This window comes from Pteropus vampyrus, unplaced genomic scaffold (genome assembly GCF_000151845.1).
Source record: "Pteropus vampyrus isolate Shadow unplaced genomic scaffold, Pvam_2.0 Scaffold343, whole genome shotgun sequence".
Classification (NCBI taxonomy): domain Eukaryota; kingdom Metazoa; phylum Chordata; class Mammalia; order Chiroptera; family Pteropodidae; genus Pteropus; species Pteropus vampyrus.
The window spans coordinates 374,924-385,799 of NW_011889124.1; the positions used below are offsets into that span (position 1 = coordinate 374,924).

Sequence of the window (10,876 nt, forward strand, 5' to 3'; positions counted from 1 at the left end):
TGGTGGGGACCTTTGGTGGCCTCAGACGTGCTACCCCACCTTATCTCTTTGGGGTCTCCTTCAGGGGCTGCATCAGTTGCTTGGTGCTTTGTTACGAAGACCCCAAAACTTAGTGTCTTACGTTTGCACCCATTTTGTCTCCCACTGGTGGGCAGGTGACTCTGCTGGTCTCTCCTGGGCACTTGTGTGGCGGGACTTGCTGGGGTGGCTGACAGAACAGGCCTCTCTCCATATGGCCTTCCACCCTGGGGGGCCTTGTTGGCGTGTTTTCCTGCAGGCTCGGGTGCGTCACAAGAGGCCCGCCGGACACACAGGCGCCCAGACCTCACGTGTACCGCGCCAAATAGGGAGCGGGGACTTCCCGGGAGCATCTGGGGCAGAGGGTGCGATGTGAGCCCCTCCCCTGGCTCCCAGCAGCATGTTGGGTGTGGGCATGGGGCCAGGGCCTTCCCACCGCGGCTGCCCGTGTGAGGCGGGGCTCGGCCTCAGCTCAGGTGTGTGGTCACCCCTCCTGCAGCCCTTCCCACTCAGGAGCGTTTCTAGGGGTCAGCCGGAACCCCAAGTTCAGGGAGGGGGCAGGCTTCACCGTGTCCTTGGGTTGGCCCTGGAGGTGGGCACCACTTTGGAGGCTGGCCTCGGGCAGAAGCACACGGCAGATTCTGCCTCTGGCTCACTCTTCGATTTGAATGTGAAATGGAGAGGCAGGGTGGGCTCAGCGGCCCAGAATCGATTGCCACAGGCTGTGCTCACAGGGCATGTGACATTCTCGCCGCCTGATGCACAGGGCCGGCCCAGTTCAGGGGAGTCCCTCGCCCTCGCCCTCGCGCTGACGGACTCGACACCGCTGCCTCCTGCCAGGCTGGGGACCATGGCGAGCAGCCTGGAGACTGCCCGATGGCTCTGCTCAGCCATCTCACGCCTGCCCAGGGACCCAGCGCCACTGGTCACTCGCTCACATCTCAGCGGGGCCTGAGTGGGCAGGTGGGTGAGGGAGCGAGCGTGGGGACAGCCCAGTGCCCAGAGGACTCCGCCTTCTCTGGGCGTCACATAAAGAAACCCAATGAGTGCACAGAAGTGGCTCCCGTCACCACGGAACTTTCCAGACGCTGAAGCGTTTTAAGAGACGTCACCTAAAGCCGTGCCCAGTGGTTCCATCTGCAGCCGCACTCACTCACCCTGACCGCAGGCCCGGTCGCTGCTGGTGAGGACCAGGTCAGAGGTCGTCCCGCCCCAAATGTGGTGCTGTCCACTGACCAAATCCCTGTTCCCGCCCGGCCAGAGCCTCGGGGACCTGGAGCTTCTGCAGCTTCGTCCCCACACTAGGGACTCACTGGTTCTGCAGCCAAGCCAGCAGGTGGGCTCAGCAGCCAAGGCGTCCGGTGCCTGGCCCGCCCACTCCGGCACCTGGAGACCCCACAGGCTTGTCCTCCCAGCCTCTGGGGTCCGTGGGGGTCTTTGTTTTGTCTTCTGCTTTCGCTGGGGGTGGTCTGGCCCTTACACCCTGGCACACCAAGGTGTCCTCCGCGCTCAGGCTCCGTCACGGGAAGCCACCCAGATCGGGGGGGCCAGTCATCAGAACCGCGGTCTCAGGTGGCAGCCATGGGCCATTGGCGTCCAGGCACCGATTCACCTGAGTCTGGGGACCTCCAGGTGCGCCCGGTCCCCACGGGGCCCTCCGGCGTGTGGCAGAGCGGTCCCGCGGGGAGGAGGCGACCGCTCAGAGCCTGCCTCGTGGCCTGTGGGAATGGAGGACCTTTGCTCTCTGACCTGGGTTGATGCGCGGCCCCAGGCCGGACACGGCTGCCAGCCCATCTCTGCTTTCACACTTTTGAGGGTTGAAGGTCACAGGGAAAGCCGCGTTCGGGGCACTTGGGGGTGGTGAACTCCACGCGTTCCATGGCACACGGCACTCGTTTGTTTTCTCGCGGCCGAGGTGGCTTTCTCGTTAGGACAGTGATGGCCCATGAAGCCTGCCCCCGTCACCACAGTGTTGCTGGTGGGGCGTGTAGAAGTGCCACACGTTTTTAAACACACGCGTCACGATCTGCTCGCACACCGGGGGTGAAGACCAAGGAGGGGCCCATGTGAACTGAGTCCCCCATGCTCCGGAGCCGTGTCGGGGTCTCCAGTCTCTTCCCCGTCTGCCCCTGTCAGCTCCTGGAGGCCAGCGAGGGCGCTGTGGCCCTGACGGGCAGAACCCCGGAGGCGCCGCGCCTGGCAGGGCCGCGCACGCGGGAGGAGGGCTTAGGGGCCCAGCTGCTCCCAGTCGGTGCCCCGCTGTCGATCCCAAGAGCCGAGGCCGCGCTGACCGCCTGCCTGTGCTCCGCAGGGCGACTACGACCAGGGCAGAACCAAAGTGCTGCACATGACGGTGAACCCGGCCAGCGAGGCCCAGCAGCGCCTCCGCCAGGACCACGCCCGGCTGTGGGAAGAGTGCGAGCGGCTGCGGAAGCTGGTGGGCGCCCTGGAGCGCGGCGGCCCGGTCCCCGCCGAACTGCAGGCCTCGGGGCTGCCGTCGTCCGAGGAGGTGGCAGGTAGGCCCCCTCGCTGTCCCCGGGAGCGCGTGCGTCCCACGCGGCCACAGAGTTTCACAGTCACCAAGTCCTGCGCTTGGGACATCCCCTGGGCAGGTGCCGAGAAAAGCAAGTTCATTAGCGCAAAGGAGGGGACTTTGGGGGCCGTTTGCCCGGGGTCACCGTGCACAGTGCACCCACAGGGAAGCTGGGGGAGGGGCACCTGGCACTGTCCACTCTGGGCTCCGGGTGGCCTGGGAGGACGGCCTTGGCCAGTTCCTCCTGGAGCACAGCCCTGGTGCCCTTGGCCCTCAGGGACCCTGCAGGGACATCTGCACCTGGGGTCAGGTGGCGGCTCTGCCATGTGCCCCTTGCGTTTCTGAGAGGCCCCTCCTCCCATGAAGCCCACTCCTGCTCCCTTATCTCATCCACTCCCCCAACGCGCCCCCACACGCTGGCAGGCACCGGCCGTGAGCGGCTGCGTTAGGGCGTGTGCGTCGTCTCGTCCATGACAAGACCCAGCAGGAAGAGGTCATTCTGCACGTTGCCCCTTGGCCCAGGGTCTTGGATGCGTCCCCTCTCCCCACTCGCTCTCACCCTCTCCTCTCTCAGAGGGCCCGAGGTCCGTGGTCACAGCCTGGTGAGGTCACGGCGGTGGCCGATGGCCCTCGGCACGGAACCTGTGCACAGGCTGGGGTCCGGCCTGGGTTGTGAGGTCGGGCGCTGGGATCAGACTCTGAGCTCCCCGCTGCGCCCCTCCCACGTCGCCTCCCTCGACCGTGATGTGAGACAGACCAGCAGCCCCAGAGTCAGCCCCGGCGCAAGCCTACACAACAGTCTCGTCCCCATGCCCGCGACTCTCCCCAGGACCCTCAGCCCAGTGTCTCATGGGACTCAGGGTTCACGCACCATCGTTGGGTCCAGTTGTGACACCAGCAGCACCACGCGCCCCTCGGCACTAGAAGCGCAAGCTGCGTTCGCCCAGCAGCTGCTTCTCTGGCCACACGTTGGGGTTATGAGCAGTGAGCACAGGGCGTGCACACACGAGTGCTTGTGCACATGTTCACGCACGTGTGCACGTCCCGTCAGGACACGTGCACGTGACACAGCCCTGTCACTCCTGCACGGGCACACACCCTTCACGTGTTCATGGGCCCAAACGGACTGGCTGCCCCCGCCGTCCAGCGCCATCTCCGCCCCGCCCTCGCCACTGGAGCCCGTCTCTCCCGCGCGTGCGGCTGTGGCTGGCAGCTCCTTTCCTTTCGCTCTGCAGACCAGCCGCCTGTCCCTCCAGCCTCCGTGAGTCGGTCATGCAGTCATTCAGACCGTCCCTGCGTCAGACGGGGTGTGGAGGCGGAGGCCGGGGAGGCACACCACGCGCACACGCCGTCCGAGCGGGTGCAGGGGGTCACCCTGGCAGGTGACGGCGTCGCGTCAGGGGCTGCCGCCCGCCTCTGTTGAGTCGTGGCTGAGTGGTCTGTGGCATCCTGAGGACACATTTGTAGTCACTGCTCGGGGCGTCTGATAAGTGAGCCTCTCGCCATCTCGGGTTTGGTGCCCTCGGCTGCGTGTTTCTTAACAGGTTTGTGTTTCCCTGGTTCTCGTCATGTTCTGGAGATTTCGGATATCACGTCACGAGACTGTAGGTCCTTCCGAAACGCGGCAGGGAACGTCGACCTCGGTCCGCCTCCCGGGCCAGGCTTCCGCGGACGGTCTGTCCCGACGCCATGCCGCGCCGCTGGCGTCAGCCACGTGGGCTCCCTCGGTGCGGCCCGTTCTTGCAGCCTCGGCATGGTGGTCGGGGGCAGATGGCCACACGCCCAGCGCAGAGGCACGTTGAGGCGTGCGACACGGCGGGACCGTTCCCCGAGTCCCCGCCCTCAGACCTTGCTGACGGTTTCTCACTCCCCAAGGGGACCCTTCACAGGCCTCGGGCCAGAAAGCCAGGGTACCTCCCACAGGAGCATCGGCCTTCCCGGCCAACAGCAGCTGGGGGACCGAGCGGGGAGCCATAGGGTGCCCACCTCTCGGGGTCACAGCTCCATGGGTCAAAGAGAAGGACCCGTCCGGCTGCACCCGCACCTCCCGGGACCGCCCGGACGGCGGGGCGGAAGAGGGTAGCCAAAAGCACAGCGGAATTTCTCCTCTTTCTCACTTGGGCCAGAGAGTGAGGCCCTGCGCCCGTCCTCTCCGTCTGCGGGCAGAGCCGGGCGCCTTCGCACGCAGGCAGCGGGGCCCAGAGCCCAGAGTCAACAGCAGCCAGCCTCGGGGACAGACAGCAGGCCATGGGCCCGGCCAGTGTGTGGCGGGCGGCCTCGGGAACCCTTCACCCGAGAGCCCCTGGAGAAGGCCGTCCAGGCCGGGTGGCTTCCCTGGGGAGCTCTGTCGGACAGTCTCCCCAGCAAGCAGAAGCGGGAACCTTTCAGCTCATTTTATGAAGCACACGTCACCCTAACTCCAAAGCCAGTGACGAGACGGAGGAGGGAACCCGTAGGGATCGTTTCTGTGTTTCTCACGGGAAAGCACGCCTGTTCCGCGTTCAGTCGCCTGTTGGTACAATCAGCCCCGTCCCTGTGATCTGATCACTTGACGGAATAAAAGCATTTGACAAAACCCAGCACTTGTAGAAACCCAGCAAATGAGGAAAAGAGGCGATGCCCCTCAGCCTGACCGGGCATGGCGTGCACACACCCGTCCGCCGCCTGGCGCTGGCAGCGGCACCACGCTTTTGCCAGGCGCAGACGCGCACGACGCTGGCTCAGCTCGCTCTCACCGCCCCAGCCAGACGCCTGAGACACTGGTCAGGGCCGCAGCAGAGACAGGCACGCGGTTTGGAGAGGGAGGGACAGAGCTTTTCCTCCTTGCAGATGCCCTGACTGTTAATGTAGAAAATCCCAAGGTTAGAAAAACTAACACAGAGTTCAGCTTTGATTTCGCATGCCGACCTTGCATCTTAGAGCTCGCGCGGCACGGTGTGCTTGCGCACGTGTGTGACTGTGTGTGTGATATGTGTGTGTGTGATCTGCCAGCAGCCAGCCTGTGGAAGCTGCAATCAGCAGCCTGGGACCGTTCTTGTCCCTCATCCCCAAAGCATCATTGCTGGGTATGAATCTAACAGAGACAGCAGATCCGTGTGCTGGAAACTTGAGCATCGAGGCAGGAGGTTGGGGAGGCGGGTGAGCAGAGAGACAAGCATGGTCTCGGGAGGGGTCTCCCGGGGAAGCTGCCCGGCCCACCTGCCCTGGTCCATGCATTTACCGCAGTTGGGGCATCCGTCGGCCTGCAGCCCTGTCCGGCCATCCACGCGTTCTCCCCAGTGTAGGTCCTAATGGGAGACGGTGAAATTCACATTTTTCATCTTTGCTGGAATGGAGTTCATGCATTTTTAGAGCAGCAACACTCGTGGCAAGAGCTGATAACAAGCCACACGTCCTTTACCGGGTGAGCGGGTGAGCGGGCTGCTGCCTCCGCCGGTGGAGCACTGCTCGGCCTTCAAATAGCCCCTGCACTGTGCCCACCCCATGCACGGCTGTCGGCCACTGCTGGGAGGAGGGAGTCGGTCCCCAAGGCCCCTCGCGGCTTCTGTCAACAGAACGTGCTGGAAGGACGAGCGTGCCGGTCGGTGGACAGAGCAGCGGCTGCAGGTGCCACGGTGGGGCGGTCACTCAGGTGCCGGAGCTGCCCTGCCACTTGGTGGTGGCGGCCGACCCCGCGTCAGACCCTGCAGGGTGCACGCCACAAGGTGTCGTTCACTGCTATCCTTGAGAATTTCAAGTAAAAACGGTATCTCGTTCTAACGTGCGTTTCTGATCCCCAGCAAGGGAGGAGGGTTCTGTCCCTTCTCTGGACGGGGCCACTCTGGCCAGAGCCCCTTCACCTCTGTTCAGTCGTGTGGGAGCTCAGCCTTTAGGGTCTTCTGGTCATTCTGTAGAGAAAGCTTGACTATTTTTTGGAATGTCGTCTGTTAATTGTTACTTTTAAGCTTAGGAAGTTCTTTAGTGGTTTGATAAATGGTTCTGTTTTCTTCTGGATTTTCTTTTCCTTTGGCTTTTTAATACTTAAAGTTTTAATCTTCCTGGGACTTACTTGGTGTGTGGTGCGAGGTCAGAACCCAAACTGCTGTCCTCCCAGACCCCTGGGCAGCGGCCCCAGCGCTGTGCGTCGGGGAGCCTGCCCTGCCCGGGCTCTGCGTCCTCGCCTCTGCTCCGCCCCTGCGCTGAGCAGGGTCCGTGTCCACCCTTCCCGTGATTCGCTTCACTCACCTGCGTCGTGTTTTCAGTAACTTCAACTTTAAAATAGGCTTCAGCGTTTGGTAGAGAAGCCGTTGCCCTTTTTTTCACGTAAGGATTTTCTTTCCTGTTTGTCATTCTGAACGGATTTAGAATTACTTTGTCGTGTTCGTGGAAAAGCAGTGGGATTCTGCGTACGTGGAAGTTGTGTTGAAGGTACGAGCTGCGTCAGCGGGCTCGGCCCCCGCTCCACCGCGTGTGTCTGGGCGGGGGGAGGGTCCCAGGCCCCAGTTTGTGTGGCAGGCCCCCCCTCCAGACACGGGGAGCCGCTCTGCAAGCGCTTGGCCGTGAGGCACGCAGCCCTGGGCCCCTGTCTGCCGACGGGCTGGGCCCGGCCACCTTTCCCTGTCGTGCGGCGGTGCCGCTGGCCCCCGTCTGGGTCCCCGCCGCCATGCTCGTGGCGGCCTCTGCGTGACCAGCAGGGCTCAGGGCGGGCTTGGTGGGGAATGTCCACACCACCTCGGCACCAGAAGTGCCCTCCACGTCTGCCCTTCCCCAGTTCCCAGTGACGTGTGGTCAGTCAGCCCGGCCCAGGCCTGTGCCTGGGGCGCGTCCGTCAGTCTCCCCAAACTGCGCCCCCGAGGACACTCTGCCTCCACTGTACCCTCTCCCGACGTCACCGTCCCAGAGGCTTGCAGCCTCTCTGCTCTGGGAACCACACGGGGCGCTGCGCGGAGCCGCCCTGGGCGCCTGGGGGCCTTGCACAGTGCCAGACGGGCCGACGGGCACCTCTGAGGAGGCCGCCCGCTGGAAACCTCCGCTTCCTGTCGGACCCGTCTTTGTGACTCTCCTGCTTGAGCTGGTTTTCAGTCCCACGGGAAGGGCCCAGCTGCGCGGCCTGGGCGGGGCCCTCCCTGCACCTCGGCGTCCCCGTTCGTCTGTGAGCTGGGCCCACGGGCAGCTGCGAGTGCCCGGTGAGGCCCCCGCGGGCGGCCCGGTCCTGCTGGCAGGGAGTCGCAGCGGGGGACGTGGGCATGAGGGGGGCCGTGCAGAGCTGTCGGGACGGACGTTGCTGGCACGGGCTGCGGCTTCTCCAGAGCGCCAGCGTCCCAGGCAGGAACCAAGCGGCAGTCGTGTCCTCGGCCCACCCTAGGCCTCGTGGCACCGCCGTGGTCAGCAGGGTCCCCGGAGAGGGAGCGCGGCCTCGGTGCATGTGCGGGGCGGGCATGCCCTGGGCCACAGGCCAGGCGGCGTCCCCGGCGGGTCCCTGGGGGCGGGGGACGGTGGCAGGGGATGGTGGCCCACCCTCCCGTTCCTTCCAGGCTTGAGCTCCGTTTGACCGGCTGGCACATTAGTCACCGTGCATCCTGCTCACTCGCCGCTGTCCGTTTATTCATAGTGTCAGGTAACAAAGGCGCCACCATCATTTAGGTGTTTAATTGGAGTTGTAAGGAAGTCATGTCGTTTAATCACTGGGTTTGCAGGCGGGCAGGGCGGAGGGGGCCTGCCTGCCCCTCAGCCTGCTGGCTGCCACAGGCCCAGCGCTGCCAGCTCTGCTCCGTGCGCCCATGTGCCTGGGTGGCCCTGCCTCTCGGACTCGCACCCACCGTATCCTGGCCCCAGCTTGGGCCTCAGCTCTATCCAGGGGCCACTCTCCGTCCCCTCTCTAAGCTTGCTCTTCACTTCTTTGGGGACAGGGTGGTAGGAAGCCAGCGGCCAGGCCAGGGGTGTCTGCTGGCGTCTGCAGGCTGCCTCGGCACCTGTTGGCCGGCACAGGAAGCCCCGCTGGTGTCCGTCCAGAGAGGGGCCGCGTCTGCGGGGTCTGCGGGGTCTGCGGGCTCTCCCGGATGCCTCCCCTGGCCTGTCCCTGAGTCACTGCCGGGTTAGCGTGTTCAACACCGACTCCCCAGACGAGACCCAGCTCATACCTCCTAGAACGGACAACATCCAGACACTGGCCAAATGCTGGCAGGGTCACGGGGTGGCGGGAACGCTCACGTGCTGCGGCTGGGGACGCAGATGGCACAGCCACTTCGGAAGGCATTCGTAGGGCGAACGTGCAGAGCTGGATGCACCCCTGCCACACGACCAGCTAGTTGGAAACTTACGTCCCCACAAAAATCTGTGCCCAGATGTTTACAGCAGCCTTGTTCGTAATCGCCTGAGCTCGGACGCTCCTGAGACGGCCTTCGGCAGGTGTGGTCCACCAGGCAGTGCAGTGTTAGTGGGCGATGACAAGGCACAAGCCATCAGCCCTGAGAAGACATGCGTGCGACTGCGTGAAGGACCCATCTGAGGAGTCTCCGTGCCGTGTCATCCCAAGTGTGCGACACTGGAAAAGACACAGCTCGGGGGCAGGGACGTGGTCATGGGGTCAGGGAGTAGAGGGGCGAGCAGGCAGAGCGCAGAGGACGTGTAGGGCAGTGAAGTGACTCTGTGATGTGACGGTAGCGGGTGTGTGTCATTGCACGTCTGTCCAAGCCCAGGGGATGCACAGCACCCAGCGTGAATGGTGATGTAGACTGTGGCCTTTGGGTGACAGTGATGGTCACTGTAGGTCCATCAGTTGTAGTAGGGGATGGTTATGGGGGGCTGTGCATGGGGGCGTAAGTGGGAATCTGTACCTTCTTTGCAAGTTTGCTGTGAACCCAAAACGGCTCTGATAGTCTTAAAAAAAAAAAAAAAGCAAACGCCAGCTTTTCACCTCTTCAGCATGCGGTGGTTTTCGGTGCTCGGTGCAGTGCCCGTCTCTGCTGTCACTGTGGGGCGGCCCCATCACCCGAGGGCTGCTCCGGCCCATGTGCAGTCCCCCCGACCTGCCCTCTGTGTCCCCAGACATGTCACACAGGCGGGCCACACGGCACACGGGCCTACGGGTCTGGCGCTGCCCCTGAGCGGCTGTTTTCAGGTCCCCCGTGTCGTAGCGCGGGTCAGCACTTCGTTTCTTTGCGGTTAGGAGGCCGCGCCTCTGCAGGTCACGTGACGTGGTACGCTGCGTTTCGCTCGCCCCGTCATCCGCCGACAGACGCACTCTGGCCGTGGTGATGCTGCCGTGGACAGTGGCGGGCGAGGCTTGCTGCGGGCGAGGAGTTGCACCTCGGCCGTGAGCGGCATCGCTGGGCGTGTGCCACATCTGCGTGTGAGTTTCTAAGAAGCTGCCAGACTGTTTTCCGGGGCAGCTGCACCCCTTCACGTCGGCCGCGTGAGGGCTTCTGGTGCCCGCGCCCCCTCACTGACCTGGGCTGTTATCCGACCACGTGGCATGGCCGTTCTGACCGGGTGACCCGTCCTCTTAACTGGAGGTGTCGGGCACGTCTCCGTGTGCTCACCAGCCATCGTGCGCCTTCGGCGACATGTCTCCTAAGTCATTCGCCCATTCCCTGACTCGCTGATTCCTCCGTTTAATCACTTCGTGAGAGCCTTTTGATAAGCAGCAGTTTCTGCGTGTGGCGGGGCCTCAGCTGTCCGCTTCTTTCTGTGCTTCGTGCTTTCTTTGTCCCAAGGGAGCTGTGCTCACTGCAGCCGTTTCCTCCCAGAGGCTTTTCCAGGGGACCCTGGAGCACGTCGGACGGCTTTCCGTGTGTGGCCTAAGCAGGCATCCGGGCTCACTCGGTCCCTCTCAGATGCTTGGTGGTCCCTGCGCCTCGTGTGGAGAGACTCCTCGTCGAATCGCCTTTGCTGCCCTTTTGAAAAATCTGTTGATAGTCTGTTTCGGTCCAGACTGTTTCTGGTCTGCTTCCCATGCGCGCACCAGCGTGGCGGCCCCGCCCCTGGGCCCCGCGACCCTGCCCTTCTGTCCGTAGGCTGCGGATCCGGGCGCGTCTCTGCATCGGCCCGCGTCTTCCGCATCTGCGCCCCCAGCACTGCTGCCTCTGTCCAGAGCGAGGCCTGAAGCCGTTAGGCCACCGCATCAGTGTCCCCTGGCTGGGCTGCCACAGCCGGTCACGTCCTCACAGCTCCTTGCTGCTTTGGCTTCTAGTGACGGCCACCTTCTTGGCTCATGGCCCCGTCCGCCACCCTCTGAGCTGACAACGCAGCCCCTCAGATGTCCCACTGGACCCTGCATCCCTCGTGGTGGCATCAGGCCCGCCTGGGTACTTCCGGCCTCCCAGGTCACTCACGCCCGCCAGGGCC

At 63.9% G+C, this 10,876-nt stretch overlaps 1 protein-coding gene across 2 annotated transcripts in view; it reads left to right on the plus strand.

Moving 5' to 3' along the window:
• Positions 1-10,876, plus strand: part of MAD1L1 (mitotic arrest deficient 1 like 1) — a 249,882-nt gene that overhangs the window by 207,901 nt on the left and 31,105 nt on the right. For both annotated transcript variants that reach the window (XM_011378518.2, XM_023522390.1), the window contains one exon: positions 2,330-2,534. In XM_011378518.2, coding sequence (XP_011376820.1) covers positions 2,330-2,534 — 205 coding nt within the window. The remainder of the gene's footprint in view (positions 1-2,329; positions 2,535-10,876) is intronic.